The sequence below is a fragment of the Suncus etruscus genome, chromosome 15 (genome assembly GCF_024139225.1).
Source record: "Suncus etruscus isolate mSunEtr1 chromosome 15, mSunEtr1.pri.cur, whole genome shotgun sequence".
Taxonomy (NCBI): Eukaryota; Metazoa; Chordata; class Mammalia; order Eulipotyphla; family Soricidae; genus Suncus; species Suncus etruscus.
The window spans coordinates 51,846,740-51,868,103 of record NC_064862.1 but is presented as its reverse complement, the minus strand read 5'-3'; the positions used below and the strand labels follow the sequence as shown (position 1 = coordinate 51,868,103).

At 44.7% G+C, this 21,364-nt stretch overlaps 1 protein-coding gene and 1 non-coding gene across 2 annotated transcripts in view; one reads left to right on the top strand and one right to left on the bottom strand.

Annotated features, from left to right (window-relative positions):
- Positions 1-2,245: 2,245 nt before the first annotated feature.
- The window catches only part of ECD (ecdysoneless cell cycle regulator), a 30,121-nt gene continuing 11,002 nt past the window's right edge, over positions 2,246-21,364 (bottom strand). The window contains exons 7-14 of the mRNA XM_049789122.1: positions 21,213-21,341; positions 20,215-20,343; positions 17,217-17,302; positions 12,154-12,260; positions 11,690-11,873; positions 9,495-9,562; positions 5,771-5,988; positions 2,246-2,571 (exon numbers count right to left, since the gene is read on the bottom strand). Of these exons, the coding sequence (XP_049645079.1) occupies positions 2,356-2,571; positions 5,771-5,988; positions 9,495-9,562; positions 11,690-11,873; positions 12,154-12,260; positions 17,217-17,302; positions 20,215-20,343; positions 21,213-21,341 (1,137 nt within the window). The 3' untranslated portion in view covers positions 2,246-2,355. The remainder of the gene's footprint in view (positions 2,572-5,770; positions 5,989-9,494; positions 9,563-11,689; positions 11,874-12,153; positions 12,261-17,216; positions 17,303-20,214; positions 20,344-21,212; positions 21,342-21,364) is intronic.
- Positions 3,870-3,979, top strand: LOC126031793 (U6 spliceosomal RNA). Its single transcript, XR_007503621.1, has one exon. It is a non-coding gene; the product is annotated as a U6 spliceosomal RNA (small nuclear RNA).

Genomic DNA, 21,364 nt, shown 5'->3' with positions numbered 1-21,364 from the left:
CTAGCATTTCTACGGACATTATTTGTGCCTTGTCAGAGGAAAGGGAGACCTTCTCTGGAAGAAATAAAATGTCTGCCACTTTGTTCAAATGTATTTTTCTGATTCCAAAATGTGGAAATTTGCAGAGTGAGAAGGACCAGGAATCTTTATTAGGGCGACAGACATTTACATCTTGATTCCAAGTCTGCGAAAGCACTGGAGCCACATGTGGAAGAAATGGGAGGTTTCATCTCAGGAGAGTCCTATTTTCAGATGGTTCTTGACTAATTTGTGATTAAAGTCACGAGCCAGGGGCCAGAACAGTGGGGAAGGCATTTGCCTTGCAAATGACTTACCCAGGTTTGATCCCCAGCACTGCCAGAGTCTTTCCTGAGCACAGAGCCAGGAAGTCCTGAGCATTGCCCAGTGTGGCCCCAAAACAAAAATCAACAACAAAAAAAAATTTTTTTTTGTTTTTTGGGCCACACCCGGTAATGCTCAGGGGTTACTCCTGGCTATGCGCTCAGAAGTCGCTCTTGGCTTGGGGGACCAAATGGGTTGCTGGGGGATCAAAACTCGGTCCGTCCTAGGCTAGCGCTGGCAAGGCAGACACCTTACCTCTAGCGCCACTATGCTGGCCCCACAAAAAATTTTTTTAAAACAGGCACAAGTCCAGAATCTTGAAGCCCTCAAGCAATAAATTCTAGAACTAGAAATTTTGATGTACCGAATTACCTATAGATCCCAAAAAGGCCACTGTTCTCGTAACAAACCAGCAGTATTTATGGAACTACCTTGAGGAATCACTGCCAGATGGTGTCTGAGACATGAGTGTCCTGAGACTGGCAGCTTGTGTTGGCCTGAGCTGAGTCCATCCATCTTGCAGTGGGGATAGTAGTGCAGGGTCCATGTACCTTCCTGCTGTCCTTCTGGGGCTGTTAAATAGCACACATGCACACATCCTGGGTGAGAAAATCCTTACCACAAGGGGATCTATTGGGGACTCCTGGTTACAAGTCAAACTCATCTTGGAGGAACTGCTTGCTTTTGGGTTACTGTGCTGTTCTGGGACAAGAAGTAAGTCTGGCGAGGAAGGGAAGGGCGACACCATTGGCCTTACATGCACAGCAGGGGGAGAGGATAGGACATTTGTGACTTCTCAGGATTTCAGGGCTATCTGGAAACTCAGGAAAAGAGCGCAGGCTATGTGGCTGAAGATGATGGATAAATAGGAACTTTGTACCTTTCCTGGCAGGGATGTTTGTGTGGCAAAGCCTTCTGGAGGTGTGAAGTAGAAAAAGAACACCCTGAGTCTATGAAGTGGACAAGTAAAAACATGCAAAATGTCAAAAACAAATCCATTTCTCAGCACAGCGAGTCTGGCTTAAGGCCAGTGTCCCCGGTACTGAGATGAAATGACTCATTCAGGCCTTAGTTTTGCCTGTCAGTTTCTCTGTATATGAGTTACTCAATCAAGATAATGCTCTAGGGGCCCAGAGAGATAGCACAGCGGTGTTTGCCTTGCAAGCAGCCAATCCAGGACCAAAGGTGGTTGGTTTGAATCCCAGTGTCCCATATGGTCCCCCGTGCCTGCCAGGAGCTATTTCTGAACAGACAGTCAGGAGTAACCCCTGAGCACCGCCGGGTGTGGCCCAAAAACAAAACAAAACAAAAAAGATAATGCTCTAGGGCAGTGGTCCACAAACTACGGTCGGTGGGCCACATATTGTATTTGTTCCCGTTTTGTTTCTTCACTTCAAAATAAGATACATGCAGTGTGCATAGGAATCTGTTCATAGTTTTTGTTTTTACTATAATCTGGCCCTCCGACAGGTTGAGGGACAATGAACTGGCCCATTTCTTGGCATCCCATATGGTCTCCTAAGGCTGCCAGGAGCAATTTCTGAGTGGAGAGCCAGGAGTAGCCCCTGAGCACCAGCGGGTGTGACCCAAAAACAAAAACAAAAAGATAACACTCAAAATCTCATCTCAAGATGTTTGAGAGCTTGATACTCTCCTACTGATTTGAAGATCTTGTGTGCAGGCAAGATCTATTGTGTGCAAGGCTATTAGTATGGGGACAAAATAATAGCACAGTAGGGAGGGTGCTTGCCTAGCACAAGGCCGATCTGGGTTCAATCACTGACACCCCATAGGGTCCCTGAGACCCACCAGGAGTGATTCTTGAGCAGATCCAGGAGTAAGCTCTGAACACAACTAAGTGTGGACCCCAAACAAAACAAGAAGAAAGTAAGTGTGGGGCCCATGGGGGAAAAGTCAACCTGTACTGAAAGAAGCATGTTTATTAAGTGAATGATTTCACAGTCTGAGCAGAGTTGGTGAGCACTGAGCTCAGGGGAGAGGCCAGGCATGCGGTCAGGCTTTTCCAGATGGAGAGGAGGGTCTGGGGTCCAAGCGGTCAGGTAGCTGCACGCCCATGCTCTGTAGGAGGTTCGAGGCTGGGCCTGCCAGGCCTGCCTGGGAGCTGTAGGACTCCAGTATATTGGAGACTAGGTTGAGGTCCATGTCAGCTGGGGTCAGGGTAGCACACTCTTCCTCCTCCTCCTCATGAGCAGGCTGCAATGGAGGCTCCTGATTGAGGGAGACAAAAGAACATGATGAGGTATTTTTAAAGGTAGGCTGGACAATACTTAAAATAGAGAATCAAAGTGTCAATTTGAACTTCCAATTAGAAAGCTGTTGTTGTTGGATTTGGGGGCTGCACCCAACAGTTCATACCTGTCTCTGTTCTCAGGGAACCGTATGTGGTATAAGATACTGAAACGGGGGTCCATTGCATGCAAGGCAAGTAAGTACCTTAGCCCCTGTACTATTTCTCTGGCAGGGAAAGTTCCTAGAAAGGAAACTTTTTACCCTCTGTTATAGAAAGTGAGCTAGAATTCCAACCATGTAACAACACAAGCGTTAAAATATGGCTTTCAAGATTCCGACATACTTTTTCTAGGAAAACTTTTTTCTACTTTCAAATAGCCTAAGGCAGAGAACCAGGGTTAACAAATAACATATATGGGGCTGGAATGACAGCACAGTAGTAGGGTGCTTGCCTTGCAGGCAGATGACCTGGGACAGACCCAGGTTCAATTCCCAGCATCCCCTGAGCCTGCCACGGGTGATTTCTGAGCGCAGAGCCAGGAGAAATCTTTGAACAACACAGGGTATGGCTGAAAATAAATAAATAAATAAATAAACAAGGAACATAAATAGTTTGCCTGAGATGGTTTTTGTTTTGTTTGCTTTGTTTTTAGGTCAAACCTGGCAGTGCTCAGGGCTTAATCCTAGCTCTGTGCTCCAGGATCACCCCTGCAGAGGAAGGACCCTGTGAAGTGCCAGGAATCAGACAGTGCAAGGCAAATGCCCTCCCCAGTGTACTACTGCTCCAGCCCCCTACCTGAAAGTTTTAAAAGAAACCAAATGTTAAGATTGAAGAAAATTTTTTTCTGAATTTTTCTCTAAAGGAAAACTAGATTGCCTACAGTTTTGACCTACAGACCTTCTACCTTTGTTACCAAGGTAGGGTCCCTGCAGGGGAAGAACAGGGGAGCTCATCAGAATGTCAAGTCTTGGGTCTCACCCAGGCCAACTTGATCAGAATCTTTCTCTATTTTACCATGAGTCACATAGGATGCTGGGGATTGAACCCAGGCCCGTCCTGGGCAGCTGTGTGCAAAGCAAACGCCCTCCCGCTGTGCTATCGATCCAGCCCCAAATATGGCTGTTTTTTATTCTTTTAAAATAGGGCTTATATCAGTCTTAACCCAAGTGGGTGATACCATCCCCTGGGGCACAAGAATAATTCAACTGGGTGATAAATAGCTTCAGATACAACTGGGAGAGGTTTTCTACTTATTTGCTTACAAAAGTGAGATTTCGTGCTCGCTTCGGCAGCGGCAGCACATATACTAAAATTGAAACGATACAGAGATTAGCATGGCCCCTACGCAAGGATGACACGCAAATTCGTGAAGCGTTAAAAAAAAATGTGAGATTTCAGGAGGTGGGGTGGTTGCTGAGTAATATTTTTTCTTTTTTGTTTTTGGGCCACACCAGTGATGCTCAGGGGTTACTCCTGGCTATGCGCTCAGAAATCACCCCTGGTTGGGGGGACCATGTGGGACGCTAGGGGATCAAACTGCGGTCCATCCTAGTGCATGCAAGGCAAATGCCCTACCAACTGCACCACTGCTCTGGTCCCTGAGTAATATATTTTTTTTGAAAATGGAAAAATAGTTGAAAAATCATGAATTAAAGGTATTTTACTGAGTTTCACAATTAGCTTAGTTGATTCGTATGTTAATTTTATGACATGAGAACTGTTGAATGGCTATATCCTGTAAAAAGCTCAGCTGTGTTTCAAACATTATTAGATTCCAGAGTCCATCTCTTCCCAACGTCTGTCTAGGATTAGCCAGTGTTGGTATACAAACCAGGATTAAAACACCAGTGAATGATAAATTCTAAATGTGCCTCTAACTCAGGGAAACATACAAAACAAATATCATTAAGCCATGAAAATTATGTGGACATTTAAGTTTTTTGGTTTTTTTTGTGGTTTTTGGGTCACACCCGGCAGTGCTCAGGGGTTATTCCTGGCTCCAGGCTCAGAAATTGCTCCTGGCAGGCACAGGGGACCATATGGGACACCGGGATTCTAACCGATGACCTCCTGCATGAAAGGCAAACGCCTTACCTCTATGCTATCTCTCCGGCCCCACATTTAAGTTTTTTAAATCAAAATTTTTATTATTGCTATGCAAAATATACTGACTTGAACACATAATGTGTTTTTTATTTTTATTTTTTTTTTTTGGCTATACCTGGGGACATTCAGGGATCACTCCTGGTGAGCATGGGACTTTATAGGGTGCTGGATATTGAACTTGGTCAGCCACATGTAAGGCAAGCAAGCACCTTAAAGACTTAACAAATCGGGCCGGAGAGATAGCATGGAGGTAAGGCTTTTACCTTTCATGCAGGAGGTCATCGGTTCGAATCCCAGCGTCCCATATGGTCCCCCGTGCCTGCCAGGAGCAATTTCTGAGCCTGGAGCCAGGAATAACCCCTGAGCACTGCCGGGTGCGACCCAAAAACCACACACACACAAAAAAAGACTTAACAAATCACATCACATCATTTCTTATTGCAAAATTGTTTTTTGGCCATACCAGACAGCACTCAGGGATTAACTCCTGGCTTTGCACTCAGAAATCGCTCCTAGCAGGTTTGGGAAACCATATGGGATGCTTGGAATCAAAACTGGGTCAGACTCATGCAAGGCATGCCATTGCTCTGGCCCCTCTTATTACAAATATTGATAGACAATAGTAATAGATTAAATAAGTAAAAACATAAGTAATATAGTTTAACATAGTTACAAAAATAGTTAATTCTTTCCCTACTATAGTTTGGAAGAGGAAAGTTGGCATTTTTCTTTTTTTTTTTTTTTTCAGGCCAAAACCTTTTGATGTTCAGGGGTTACTCCTGGCTAAGCACTCAGAAATCGCCCCTAGCTTGGAGGGACCATATGGGATGCCAGGGGATCGAACCGAGGTCCTTCCTTGGCTAGCGCTCGCAAGGCAGACACCTTACCTCTAGCACCATCTCACCGGCCTCCAGAAAGTTGGCATTCTTACTTATCTCAAAGTAAAAAAGCAAACTTATACCCAAAATATACAGTTTTTTAAACAGAGACAAGCTAAGATAAATAAGTTTACTTGCTATTACTTGTAATAAACTTAGGAAGGAAAGGGAAGGAGATTAAACAAAGATGTACCATTTGCCTCTGTGTGATGAAACTTTGGCCAATACTGGTTTGCGCCAGTTCGTGGTCCATCTGCGCCATGTATGACTTGAGGTTATCAAGAGCCCCTTTCACAGACATTTCTTCTTCGAACTCCTGTGACTCGGGATCTTCTTCGATGTCATCACTGTCTAAACATTCCAAGTCCTCCTCATCCAGTTCATCTGAATCTGATTCAGGAGGTCCTGACCCTACACAGACACCAGGATAGAAATAAAAATTGTGCTTGGTTTTCTTTTTCTTCTTCTTCTTCTATTTTTTTTTTTGGGGGGGGGGCCACACCCAGCGGCGCTCAGGGGTTACTCCTGGCTCTGCGCTCAGAAATCATTCCTGGCAGGCTCGGGGACCATAAAGGAAAACGGGAAACGCTGTGCTAGCACGCTGGCCCCTTAGTTAAGTTTGCTGCATGATGCCTCTTAAGAGAATTAGACTGGCACCCACAGGAAAGGACCATCACACAGGCAAATGACTTCACAAAGGTCCGTTCCAGAAAACAGCATTTCCCAGATATAAGCACATGCTGAGCTCAAAGATTCAGCTCCTTTTCTTTTGTCTTTTTCATCTTTTGGGGCCAGATCTGGCAGCACTCAGGGGTTACTCCTTGTCTCTGCACTCAGAAATCACTCCTGGCAGGCTTAGGGAATCATAATTCGAACCCAAGTCCATCCTGGGTTGGCTGTGTGCAAGGCAAATGCCCTATCACTATGCTTTCGCTCTAGCCCCCTCTTTTTCTTTTGTTGGGGGGGAGGGGAAGGGAGAGAGAGAGAGAGAGAGAGAGAGAGAGAGAGAGAGAGAGAGAGAGAGAGAGAGAGAGAGAGAGAGAGAGAGAGAGAAAGAGAGAGAGTTTTCACACCTAGCAGTGCTCAAGACTTTCTTCTGGGCCCGGAGAGATAGCACAGCGGTGTTTGCCTTGCAAGCAGCCGATCCAGGACCAAAGGTGGTTGGTTCGAATCCCGGTGTCCCATATGGTCCCCCGTGCCTGCCAGGAGCTATTTCTGAGCAGACAGCCAGGAGTAACCCCTGAGCACCGCCGGGTGTGACCCAAAAACCAAAAAAAAAAAAAAAAAGACTTTCTTCTGGCTCTGTGTTCACTACTGGCAGTGCTCTAGGGACCCTTCGCAGTGCTGGGGATTAAACCACAGTTGGTTAAATGCAAGGCATGTACCTTAACTACTATACTATCTGTCTGGCCCAAGATTCAAATTTCTTTTTATTCTTGTTTTGAGCAATGCCTGGTGCGTGCTCAGAGATCATTACTGGCAGTCAACCCAGACCTACTCCATAAGCACCTCACCTGCAGTTCCATCTCTTCTAGCCAGATTTAGTCTCTTTTTCTCTTTTTTTAAAGTAGATTAGAGAGAGTTCAGAGGTTAAGGCACCTGTTTTGCTTTCAAGCCCCTGCATCTGAACCCGTAGATTGAGTAACTGAAAATGACCAAGAGGGACCCTCAGTTTCTTGAGCACTCCTTGGGATGTAGAATGACCCCTTCCACCACCACCACCACCACCACCAAAACCCCCCCAAAAACTACCTCCCCTTTTTTTTCATTAAAAAACTACTTAGTGGGGGGCTGGAGAGATAGCATGGAGGCAGGGCATTTGCCTTGCATGTAGAAGGATGGTGGTTTGAATCCTGGCATCCCATATGGTCCCCTGAGCCTGCCAGGAGTGATTCTGAGCATAGAGCCAGTAGTAGCCTGAGCACTGCCGATTGTGACCCAAAAACAAACAAACAAAAAAACTACTTAGTATGGGGGCCAGAGTGATAGCGCAGCTGTAGGGCATTTGCCTTGCACACAGCTGACCCAGGACGGATCTGATTCAATCCCATGTTCCATATGGTTCCCCCAAGCCAGAAGCAATTTCTGAGCGAATAGTCAGGAGTAACCCCTGAGCATCACTGGGTGTGGCAAAAAACAAACAAAAACAAGAACAAAAACAAAACTAGTTAGTACTTAAAAAACAATCACCAGGCAGTGCTAAGATACCTGACTCTGTGCTCTGGAGTCATGACTAGCAATGCTCAGGGAGCCGTCTGTAGTGAAAAGATTTAAACCAGAGTGGCAGACATGATATAAGAAAGACAGGGTATAGGGGCCAGAGAGATAGAACATTGGTGGGGCATTTGTCTTCCACGCAGCCAAACCCAGGACAGACCAGGGTTCGATAACTGCCATCTCATACAATCCCCTGAGCCTGCCAGGAGTGATTTCTGAGTGCAGAGCCAGGAGTAACCCCTGAATGCTACCAGGTGTGGCCCAAAAACAACCACAAAAAACAGGGACCAGAGAGATAGCACAGTGGTAGGGCATTTGCCTCGCACACAGTAATCCAGGACAGATAGTGGTTTGAATCCCGGCATCCCGTATGGTTCCTGAGCCTGCCAGGAGCGATTTCTGAGTGCAGAGCCAAAAGTAACCTAAGTGCTGCCAGATGTGACCCAAACACAATAACAAAAGAAAGACAGGGAAGTCACCCCTGTACTATCTCTTGTACTATCTCTTGGGCCCCTATTTAGTTCAGTTTTGCTTAAATATTTAAGCAATATGCTCTTCCTCTTTCTTTCCAGAGTTAAGAAACCTCTAATAGTCTAATGTGTATCTAGACTTCTAACTACGTTTATCAATTCCATGTTTGATATATATATGGATTTTTTTGGGGGGGGGCAAAACCAGAGGTGCTCAGGGGTTACTCCTGGCTCTGCACTCAGAATCACTACTGGCAGGCTCTGGGGATTGTATGAGATGGCAGTTATCGAACCCGTGTCTGTCCTGGGTTTGGCTGTGTGGAAGACAAATGCCCCACCAATGTGCTATCTCTCTGGCCCCTACACAACTATTTCTTAATAAAGAAGGCTTCACAGTATTTCATAATACGGAACTACTCTGCCTTATTTAATAACCATTTCCCTCTTGGTGGACGTTCAAACTCTGCCAACTTTTTTTTTTAATGCAATCAATCCATATCTTAACACATAGTTTCATGAAACAAATCCCTGGGAGTGAACAATTTCAGTGTGACAAATGTACCCCTCCAAAAGAAAGGACACTTGGGTTCCCTCATCTATCAATGCTCATTTCTTTATCCCTTAAAAAACTAACAGATATCAATGCCCTACATTTTTGCCAACACAATGAGCTGAAAAATAAATATTTTGTATTTACTTGATTTCTAAAAATTGTTTAAAATACAGCCTGCTTTGTTGATTTTGGGAGGAAACTTAAAATTATTGGTACATAAGTGCAATTAGTATAAAAATAAGGACAAAGTGGGAAAGAGCAAGGGAAATGTTCCCTCTACACTGTATTCCCTCTGTCAGCAGGAATCTGAACATGCAACTCTTTTTTTTTTTTTTGGTTTTTGGGCCACACCCGGCAGTGCTCAGGAGTTACTCCTGGCTGTCTGCTCAGAAACAGCTCCTGGCAGGCACGGGGGACCATATGGGACACCGGGATTCAAACCAACCACCTTAGGTCCTGGATCGGCTGCTTGCAAGGCAAACGCCGCTGTGCTATCTCTCCGGGCCCTGAACATGCAACTCTTGACGCTGGGAGGAAGCAAGTTAGCAGGCACTACTGCTTTGTGCTATGGCACAAAGCAACTCAGGCTACCCAGAGACCTAAAGTTCTAATGCTTGCACCACATCTATATTTATTGATACTTACTGTTTCCAAGTGAAAAGAAAATTCACACTCACCTAATATCTTATCAAAGTAACTGAGAAAAGAATTTTCATCGAATGTGATTGGGGCCTCAGAAGGTTCTCTGCAAGGTAAAAGGAGTCAAATCAGTTCAGTGTGAACAAAACTCATGAAACATCTTCAAGGGCTCAGGTACACTTACTTACCTGAGAGAAAAACAACCTTCAAAGAGGGTCTGGGAGATGCTCTGAGGGCTAGAGCTCATACCTAGCATGCCCAGGGTTTGGGGTATGACAGGGCGCAGACTCCACAGTATTCCTTCCAGCCATTCCCCTAGCAAACCCCACCATCACAGGGGAGGCTCCAAAAATATCAGAAGAGCTGAAGGTAATTTATTTAAATTGTATTTATTTATTTATTTTGGATTCTGGGCCACACTGGTGATGACGCTCAGGGGTTACTACTCCTGGCTATGCACTCAGAAATTGCTCCTGCTTGGGGGACCATATGGGACACCAGGGGATTGAACCACAGTCTATCCTAGATTAGCGTGTGCAAGGCAAATGCCCTATTGCTTAAGACACTGTTCCTGGGGCCGGGAAGGTGGCGCTAGAGGTAAGGTGTCTGCCTTACAAGCGCTAGCCAAGGAACGGACCGCGGTTCGATCCCCCGGCGTCCCATATGGTCCCCCCAAGCCAGGGGCGATTTCTGAGCACATAGCCAGGAGTAACCCCTGAGCGTCAAACGGGTGTGGCCCAAAAACCAAAAAAAAAAAAAAAAAAAAAAAAAAAAGACACTGTTCCAGTCCCTCATTTAAATTTTAAAACACCCTTCTTTGGGGCTGGAGAGTACAGCAGGGAGGGTACTTGCCTTGCATATGGCTGGCCAGGGTTTGATCCCCAGCATTCCATCTGTCCCTTAAGCCTAGCAGCAGGAGTGATTGATCCCTGAATGCAGAGGCAGGAGTAATCACTGAGCAATGCCTGGTGAGGTTCCCAAACAAACAAAACACCATCCCTGGGGCTGGAGAGATAGCATGGAGAAAGGGCATTTGCCTTGCAATGCAGAAGGATGGTGGTTCAAATCCCGGCACTCCATATGGTCCCCTGAGTCTGCCAGAAGCGATTTCTGAGTGTAGAGCCAGGAGTAACCCCTAAGTGCTGCCGGGTGTCACCCAAAAACAAACAAAAAAAAATACCATCCCTTATGCTTTCTTGCAAGGCAACAGAAATAGCAAAGACTGAGGAAAAGAAAGTGAAAGTTATACTTGTTACAGTGACCAAAAGAACACATCAATAACCTCCTGCAGGGGCCGGAGAGAGAGCACAGCAGCGTTTGCCTTGCAAGCAGCCGATCTAGGACCTAAGGTGGTTGGTTCAAATCCTGGCATCCCATATGGACCCTTGTGCCTGCCAGGAGCTATTTCTGAGCAGATAGCCAGGAGTAACCCCTGAGCACTGCCGGGTGTGGCCCAAAAACCAAAAACCAAAAAAGAAAACCTCTTGCAGGGCACACTAGCCTTAGAGAATACGGTCTACCCAACAACGAAAAGCCAAAATGTTTAGAAGCACTTTCCCTCCCATCCATTCCCCACATTCTATAAAGTCCTGCAGTGCGCCTTGAGCACTGCTGGGTGTGGCCCCAAACCAAAAAAATCAATAATTTAATTATTTAAATTTAAATATTTAATATTAATAAATTTAAATATAAATTATTTAAAATTAAATTTAATTAAAACAATAAAAGTACTTTCCCTATCTCCAATTTTTTCCTCTCCATTTTTTAATTTTTAGACCATCCCTATGGGAAGTACTAACAACTTTCATGGGGGTAGGAGTTCTGCTCCCTGCAATGCCTAAAGTTGTAGCCAGGGTCTCACATATGCAGGCCAATGCTCTACTACTGAGCACATAACTGCTTTCTTCTCTTTGCCTTTTTTATTGTTGTTTTTTAGGCACACCCAGCTGTGTTCAGGGTTCATTCCTAGTGGGGCTCAATTGACTATATGGGGTGCCTGAGTTTGAACTTGGGTCAACCACGTGCCAGGCAAATGCCCTATCTGCTATACTATCTGACATCTTTCTTTTTTTTCCTTTAGTTTTGGGGTCACACAAGGAGTAAGCCTGGAGCACCGCTGAGTGTGGCCTCAAACAAAATATAATCAACAAAAAAAGTGGAACTCATCAGTGAATGGATGCTATTAGGGTTGTGATAACTGAGACATTCAGATCTGTCCATAAACATAGATTACCGAGGCAGCTCTGCTCCTTCGTGGGAAGACACCTTGGCCAGGAAAGCTTTCATACTCTCAGACACCTGAGTCAAGTCACAGTGCTGCTCTGCACCCTGAGAATCCGGTGCTGTTTCTCGTTTGCCAGCTGCTTCCTGCAGGAGATGGTCGAGCTGATCGGGCGAGAGATCTAACCACCGATCATCTGAAAAAGGACAGAAGGTACTTCATAGTAAGCTGACCTGGTGAAATATCTACCACTGGTCATCAGTTGAGAGATCTAACCACCAGTCATCTGGAAAAGGACAGAAGGTACTTCTCCATGACAGGCTGACCAAGTGAGGGATCTATCACTAGTCACCTGAAAAAAGAACAGGTGCTTCTCCATAGCACTCCCAGAACTCTGAGGATGCGGTGGCTGACACCAAACAATGCCATGCCCCCTCCCTCCAACCTATCCTGCTCAGGCCTGGGCCATCACTTACCATCTTCTGGGGGGAGATTAACTGCTTCTTTCTTAAGTTCTTCTATATCGAATGGGCTTTTCTGTAAAAAGGTTAAGATTTCTTCACCAGGGCTCATAGCAAAAGAGCTATATTAAAAAAAAAAAAGATAGGAGCTCAGAGTATTAATCACAAAAAAAGAAATTATTATTTTGAAGTTGGCAGAGATAACAAGGTCTACTTTGGAGGCCAGAGAGATTGCATGGAGGTAAGGCATTTGCCTTGCATGCAGAAGGACAGTGGTTTGAATCCCAGCATCCCATATGGTCCCGAGCCAGGAGTGATTTCTGAGCGTAGCGGCAGGAGTAACCCCTGAGCACTGCCAGGGGTGACCAAAAAACCAAAAAAAAAAAAAAAAGTCTACTTTGGTTCTAAACATATATATTAGATTATGGAATTTTTGTTTCATATACAATGTTATCAAGAACTCTGAAATATAAAATAGCTAAAAGAATTCACATAAGTCGAGAGGGGATAAAGGAGCAAGGGAATTTTGCATTTATTATTTTCCCAGGGTCAGAAATTGGCCTTACACATAGAAGATTATGAATTTTTTTTTGGGTCACACCTGGCGGTGCTCAGGGGTTACTCCTGACTCTATGCTCAGAACTGGCTCCTGGCAGGAACCATATGGTCCTGGGGAACCATATGGGATACCAGGATTTGAACCACTGTCCTTCTGCATGCAAGGCAAATACCCTACCTCCATGCTATCTTTCTGGCCCCAGAAAATTATAAATATTTGTTGATTTACTATGTTATCTATCTATAATATATTTCATGGTTTTTGTTTTGTTTTTGGGCCACACCTGTCTGTGCTTGGGCTCAGGACGCCACATGGTACGCCAGTTATTGAACCCAGGTTTTCCAGCTCAGCTGCATGCAAGGTAAGTGCCCTACCCCTGTACTATCCCTCTAGCATTTCATGTCCTTTTATACTTCATATGTATAAGTATCCATACTGTACATATAAATAACTTTTTTTTTTTTGGGGGGGTAACACCCGGCTGCACCCAGGGGTTACTCTTGGCTCTACACTCAGAATTGCTCCTGTTAGACTTGACTTGGGGGACCATATGGGATGCCGGGATTCAAACCACTATCCTTCTGCATGCAAGGCAAATGCCCTACCTCCATGCTATCTCTCTGGCTCCAAGTAACTTTTTTTTTAAATCAGCATTATGCATTTGTAATCTATTCGTTTGGATTTGTACTAATCATGGGGAACTGGTTATCATCCATGAACCATGAATCATGGCCAGGAGAGGCCAGAGAAACAGCTTGAAGGGCTGAAATATGTTCTGCGTGCAGGAGCTAGGTTGAATTCAGCACTGCAAGGTTCCTAAAGCACAGCAAAGGGCAATGAATCAGGTGTGAATCCTGAGTCCCACTGGGAGTAAACCAAAAACAAACAGAAAAGATAGCCAATTAAAACTTGGATGGGCCGGAGAGATGCACAGTGGTAGGGTATTTGCCTTGCAAGCAGCCGACCCAGGACCAATAGTGGTTCGAATCTCAGCGTCCCATATGATCCCCTGTGCCTGCCAGGAATGATTTTTGAGCAGAGAGCCAGGAGTAAACCCTGAGCGCTGCCGTGTGTGGCTCAAAAACCAAACCAAACCAAAACAAAACAAAAAAACTTGGAGTGTTTCTGGATAAGAGTGTGTCAGTATGTAAAAACAAAGAGTGGTTGACCCCTGGTAGCTTCCTTCTTACATATTTTGTATTCACTGTAAAAATAGAGTGTGCCTTTTAAAAAGGAATAAATTTTTTTTTTTTTTTTTTGGTTTTTGGGCCACACCCATTTGACGCTCAGGGGTTACTCCTGGCTAAGTGCTCAGAAATTGCCCCTGGCTTGGGGGGACCATATGGGACGCCGGGGGATCGAACCGCGGTCCGTTCCTTGGCTAGCGCTTACAAGGCAGACACCTTATCTCTAGCGCCACCTTCCCGGCCCCAAAAAGGAATAAATTTTATTTATTTATTTATTTATTGGTTTTTGGGCCACACCCAGCGGTGCTCAGGGGTTACTCCTGGCTGTCTGCTCAGAAATAGCTCCTGACAGGCTCGGGGGACCATATGGGACACCGGGATTCGAACCAACCACCTTTGGTCCTGGATGGGCTGCTTGCAAGGCAAACGCCGCTGTGCTATCTCTCTGGGCCCTAAATTTTATTATTTAAAGAGTAACCACCACTTACTTCGTGGGGAGAATCTAAACTCTTATGTGTGAGTACCATTTCTTTTTCTATCTTGTTTTATTTTGTTTGTTATTTTTGAGCCACACCTGGTGATGTTCAGGGCTTACTCCTAGCTCTGCACTAAAGAATCACTCCTAGTGGGCTTTGGGGGCCAGGTGGGATGCTGGAGATTGAACCTGGGTTGGCCACACGCAAGGCAAGCACCCTACATAATGTGCTATTGTTCCAGTCTACAATCAGTAAAAATTTTTTTAAAAGTCCAACTACAAAACAAGAAACGTTTGCACAATGGAAATTCTTTATTCACACTATACCGTATTTTCCGGCGTATAAGACGACCCCTTAATTTTGCAGTTAAAATATAGGTTTAGGCCTATATTTGCTGTATCAGACAGAATGTTCCTGTGCTGCAACTGTATGTACCACAGTGAGCCAATCACAACAAGCAAAGGTTCAGTGGTTATACTGTAATAGACTTCCTCTCTGACTTTGGCCAATCTGAGCAGACTTTTGACAGTGTAGACTGGGTCCAGAACATTGTCTAATTTGCATGCATCAAAAGCCTGCTTGGATTGGCTGAGTTAGAGAGGCGGTCCGAGCAGCCTTGCAGTGATTGGTGCAGGATTGAGTTGAAAATTCGTTTCGTGGCAATATTCAGACAATTTTTGTTTAGCGGCATATTGAAACATTTTCGGGATATACTCGGCATATAAGACGACCCCCGATTTTCGGTTGACTTTTTTTTGTTTCAAAAGTCGTCTTATATGCCGGAAAATATGGTCTTTAATGCTATTTCTTTCCTGTTATTTCCTTGGAAATATCTCAAGTTCAATTTTGTAACCATAAATGGTATCATTTTCTAATGATTCTAACCTCAGCCAAGAGACCTTGTGCTGGGGCCAAAGAGATAGCACAGCGGCGTTTGTCTTGCAAGCTGCCAATCCAGGACCTAAGGTGGTTGGTTCGAATCCCGGTGTCCCATATGGTCCCCCGTGCCTGCCAGGAGCTATTTCTGAGCAGATAGCCGTCGGGTGTGGCCCAAAAACAAAAAAACAAAAACAAAAACAAAACAAAAAAAAAAGACCTTGTGCTTGAGCTGTTTCTCTCAGACTACACCAAATAGAGGAAACTTGGGGGAACATCAGAGAAATGTGGGTCTCAACCATTGCAGTTTTCCTGCTTCAAAGGATCTTCTACACTCCAAGTTTTGCCTGTTTGTTTTTTTTATTCCTTTTTCTTTTTTTGGACCATACCCAGTGGTGCTCAGAGGATACTCCTGGCTCTGTTCTAAGAAATCCCTCGTGGTAGGCTTGGGGGGAACCATATGGGATGCTGGGGATTGAATCTGGGTTGGCTATGTACAAGGCAAACACACTACCTGCTGTGCTATCACTCTGGTCCTTAACTTTTGTCTGTTTTTGTTACGCTCCAGTGTCTTCAAATAATTATCTTTTTTTTTTGTTTGTTTTTGTTTTTTTGGGCCACACCCGTTTGATGCTCAGGGGTTACTCCTGGCTAAGTGCTCAGAAATTGCCCCTGGCTTGGGGGGGAACCATATGGGACGCCGGGGGATCGAATCGCGCACGATCTTTCCTTGGCTAGCACTTGCAAGGCAGACACCTTACCTCTAGCGCCATCTCGCTGGCCCCTATCTTTTGTTCTTGATTGATAATTATGTCTGTCTGACATGTCACTCCACGGTTCCCAGGACCTTTTCAAATTAAGCCCTGTGACTTTCATTCCAGCCTCTCAAAATGTAGGCCAGGTTAGAAAAGGATTTGCTAGGGCTGGAGTGATAGCACAGCAGGTAGGGCAGGGGTCTCAAACTCGCAGCCCTCCGTACAACATTTTGTGGCCCGCGGCCGGCCTTCAAATATCGCAGTATTCGCGATTATTCGCTTATGGAATAATCGCAATAAAAATCACATTAGTAAAAAATTGTGAAATCCCTTATGCATCTCTGACTCACCCCGACTTTGCCTCCTGCGGCCCCCAGGTAAATTGAGTTTGAGACTGCTGAGGTAGGGTGTTTGCCTTGCACACAGCCAAACTGGGTTCAATCCTCAGCATTCCATATGGCCCCCGAAGCCTGCCAGAAGTGATTTCTGAGCCAGGAGTAACCCCTGAGCACTGCCAAGTGTGCCCCCAAAACCAAAAAGAAATTTGCTCTTGAAACTAAAATGTCTGCTTTTTCCTGCTTTGGATCCACCAATAAAAATAGCTCCATGTAGTCCAGAGTTCCTTAAAGGGAAGAAGCACACAGCCTGGCTTGATAGCAGACTACTCAGATTCCAATTAAAGGTTTGTTACTTTATAGCTGTGTGACATTTGGCAACTTATTTAATCTTTTTTGTCGGGCCGGGAAGGTGGCGCTAGAGGTAAGGTGTCTGCCTTGCAAGTGCTAGCATAGGACGGACAGCAGTTTGATCCCCCAGCGTCCCAGATGGTCTCCCCAAGCCAGGGGCGATTTCTGAGCGCATAGCCAGGAGTAACCCCTGAGCATCAAACGGGTGTGGCCCAAAAACCAAAAAAAAAAAAAAAAATCTTTTTCACTGTAAATAGGGAACCATAACAATGTTGCAAAACAAACAAACAAACAAAAACCAATGTTGCTAATTTCCCAGACATGTAAGAGGAATTAAATACTGATAAAGGGAGTGTACTTAATTGTCACTCACTGAATATGCCAGCTGCCAGTGCCAGCAAAGTTCTTAGCCTCCCTGGTCTCCCACACGAGTCCCTTGTTAAATATGAATCTCCAACTGCAGCTACCATCACAAGTCAGAGACCAAAGCTTCTGACAAACAACCATTACGCCCCACACTCAGGAAGTCACTGACTCACCATTCTGGCCGATTCACTGAGAGCTGAAAGTAGTTCTTTGCCATTTCTAGCTTTTCCTGGTATGGAGCTGAACCTTCTAGCAATCCCTTAAAAAAAAATCATTATCTATCAGAACACTAAGAGACATTTAAAGTCTTCTCCAAAAAAATCTGTGCATCAGTGGTTTTAATGGAATGTGTGCTATAATAGGACACAATGTTCTTATTGCATAGACCCTGGTTATCACCCAACATGCCTGGGTGGTTTTCTGTCTGTGTTCCATCTGGAGGTGAAACCTGGTGGTGCTCAGAGGCTACTCTTGGCAATGCTGGGGAATCCATTCATACTCTCCGAGGGTGTGCAGAGATGTCCTTTGACCTCTCTCCAGGCCTCGATATACTTGTTTGAACTTCAATTCCTCAAAAAAAAAAAAAAATTAAAAAAGCGTGTTCCCTCATCTTTTTATTCTTTTTTCCAAATATTAAGGGCCTCTTTCCAATTTAGAAAAATATCTACCATATGTGATAATTTGTTATTAAGAAATAATTAACTTGGGGCCGGAGAGATAGCATAACAGTAGGGCATTTGCCTTACATGCAGCTGACCCAGGACAAATGGTGGTTCGAATCCCAGCACCCCATATAGTCCCCCGAGCCTGCCAGGAAACAATTTCTGATCGCAGAGGCAGGAGTAACCCCTGAGCACCAACGTATGTGACCCCAAAACAAAACAAAATAATTAAAAAAGTATAAACAGAACCCCAAAGAGCATACAGCTCTCATCCCTCCTTTCAGACACTTGTATGGTGGCTTTCATTTTTCAAAGTATGCCTATAAAACTTGACAGTTTACCCTTGAACAGTATCAGTTCAAACTGATCCACTTATATACAGTTCACTTATATACTTCTCTGTTCCTCTTGCTCCATTTCATCCTCCACTGTTTTCCTCAGTGAGTACACTTATAGAAGAATCCAGCATGTGATATAAAATAATATATGTGATATAATATATAGAAGAAATGAGTTAACCTACTGCTTACAATTATGTCAGTTTGGTTTTGGTCAACAGCAAACTATTTCTAGTTTCCTTGACTTGCTTTTGTTTTTTTTTTTGGAGGGGGGGGCATAATCAGATAGGAGAAGGGAGGGTATCACACCCAAACCAGCAGTACTAGGGATCAAACTAGAGGCCCCAGCACGAACGAGACTGGTCTCTAGTCCTGAGTCTCTAGCCCATCCCAGCTTGGACATTCAATTTTTGCAGAGCCGAAATTTATAAGTAGATTTTTGAATCAATGGGGGTTAGCACCCACTTGGCCCCTACATTCTTCAAGACCAGCCATACTATGAGTAATCTTCATTGTGCTACACAGTCTTTATACCCAGTCTTTATACCCAGCATTCTCCCCCAACACCCCAGTGTTCATACCCAAGTCACATCCCTGATTCCAAAAATAGCATATTTGGTAAGGGGTTTGGGGCCATATCCTGGCATACTTACTCCTGGCTCTGTACTCGGGGATCACTCTTAGCAGTACTGAGGAACTATATGGGGTACAGATCAACCAATTGCAAGACAAGTGCTTTACCTACTGTACTCTCTCTCTGGATCCCCAAATCCATAAATGTTTTCATTTTGCCTTAAAATAAGATTCATACTGAAGCTGTTGATTTCAAGCCTACCTACAGTTCTGGGATTCCCCTTCCAAAAAGACAACTGGACTCACAGTTGTTCAATGCAAAGGGGCTGCTTGGGCCTGTGGTGCCAGAGGCTACTGCTTGGGAGTTCGTGTGGTGCTGAGGATTGTGCTGCATGCAATGCAAGTGCTGTCACCTCTGTACTATCTCTCTGACCCCAAGAGTCTTTCTGCAATTTTTAAAATCCATGTTGTTTGCTGATATTTCTATTTGGTGTCTTTATATTTGCTTTGAAGACCTATGGAAATTGCTTTTATCTGATACAAAGAATGACTTCTGAATCTTATATTTTCAAATATTTTTACATTTTAAAAAATATGTGATAACAGGTTCCAGGCTCATTACTAAGACACTGGCTTTTAACTCTCGATTCTGTAATTGTGTTCCATGATGACTATATAGATTTATAGGATTTTAAAATATTGGCTTGGGTCGGAGAGATAGCACAGCAGCGTTTGCCTTGCAAGCAGCCAACCCAGGACCTAAGGTGGTTGGTTTGAATCCCAGCGTCCCATATGGTCCCCTGTGCCTGCCAGGAGCTATTTCTGAGCAAATAGCCAGGAGTAACCCCTGAGTGCTGCCGGGTGTGGCCCAAACCCCCCCCCCACTTTGGCTTGGGGCCAAAGTGACAGTACAGTGGGTAGGTGTTTGCCTTCAGCGCAACTGACTTGGGTTCAATCCCCAGAATCCTATATGATCCTCGAGCCTGGCAATAGTAATTTCTGAGCAAAAAGCCCAAAAATTAAATAAAATTAAAATTAAAAATATTAAAAAGAGGGGCCAGAGCGATAGCACAGTGATAAGGCATTTGCCTTGTACGCAGCCAACAGGATGGGCCCCCAGTCCGAATCCCGGCATCTCTTATGGTACCCCAACCCTGCCAGGAGCGACTTCTGAGCACAGACCCAGGAGTGACCACCAGGTATGACCCAAAAACAAAAACAAAAAACAAAAAAGAAAACATTGGCTTAATCCCACCTCTTTAAAAATGTATTTAGGGGCTGGAGAGATAGCATGGAGGTAGGGCATTTGCCCTGCATGCGGAAGGATGGTGGTTCGAATCCCAGCATCTCATATGGTCCCCAGAGCCTGACAGGAGCGATTTCTGAGTGTAGAGCCAGGAATAACCCCTGAGCACTGCAGGGTGTGGCTAAAAACAAACAAAAACAATAAAAAACGTATTTTTAAACACAATTCCTGGCACCCTTTTTAGTTCCCTATGCATTCTCAGGAATGATTCCTAAATGTAGAGGCAGGAGTAACCCCTGAGCACTACTGGGTATGATCCCCTCCCCAAATTAAAATATATTCTAAGTCTTACCTTAAAATAATCATTCTTCTTTAGACTTTCAAGGAAGCCAGCCCAGAGTGGGGAACTAGTCGCAAGAGACTTTTTGGAGTCCAAGAAATGGGGGCCACACTTGGAACATAAGATCTCAAATCCGTGGGCCTAAATAGACAGACAGAATGTTTACTAGTAGCCTTTCCATTTCATCACACACAAGAGCCAGGTGAAGGAATGGGCAATAGCAAACATTTTTTTAAATTTTATGAAAAATATTGTTATCACAAAATTTTCAATCTCCACAGAATTCTAAAAATCATAAAAGGAAAAAGCTGGGCCAGAGGTAGAGCATTTGCCTTGCATGAGGCCAACTGGGAGGGACCTGGTTAAATTCATCGCATCACATATGGTGCCCCAGCCTGCCAGGGGCAATTTCTGAGTGCAGAGACAGGAGTAACCCCTGAGTGCCGCTGGGTATAGCTCAAAAACTAATCAATCAATCAAGTTAAAAAGAAGAAGCTAGGGGCCGGAGAGATAGCACGGAGGTAAGGCATTTGCCTTTCATGCAGAAGAATGGTGGTTCAAATCCCGGGATTCCATATGGTCCCCTGTGCCTGCCAGGAGCAATTTCTGAGCATAGAGCCAGGAGTAACTCCTGAGCACTGCCGGGTGTGGCCCAAAAACAAAAAACAAACAAACAAACAAACAAAAAAACCACCACCAAAAAAAGCTAGGGGCTGGAGAGATAGCATGGAGGTAGGGTATATTCCCTGCATGCAGAAGGATGGTTCAAATCCCAGCAGCCCATATGGTCCCCCGAGCCTGCAAGGAGCGATTTCTGAGCTTAGAGCCAGGAAACCCCTGAGTGCTGCTGGGTGTGACCCCAAAACAAAACAACAATAACAAAAAAACCTGTTGATACTACACTCTCCCATAAACAAAGGTGTTTCTAGACATTATCTGCTGTGCCATTGTTCCATTAGGAGCCTTTCCACATTAAACAAGGATATAAAAGCATTCCCATTCAACATTACCAACTTCATGCCCAACTCATAGGCCCGGTACTGAGGGTGGGATGGAGGCAACAGCTGGTATCCACTCCGCCGGTCGGGCACGAATCTCTGCTGCATCAACTGCGCATACAGACACTTGGTGAAAGTGACCTATAGATTGAAACAGAAACACA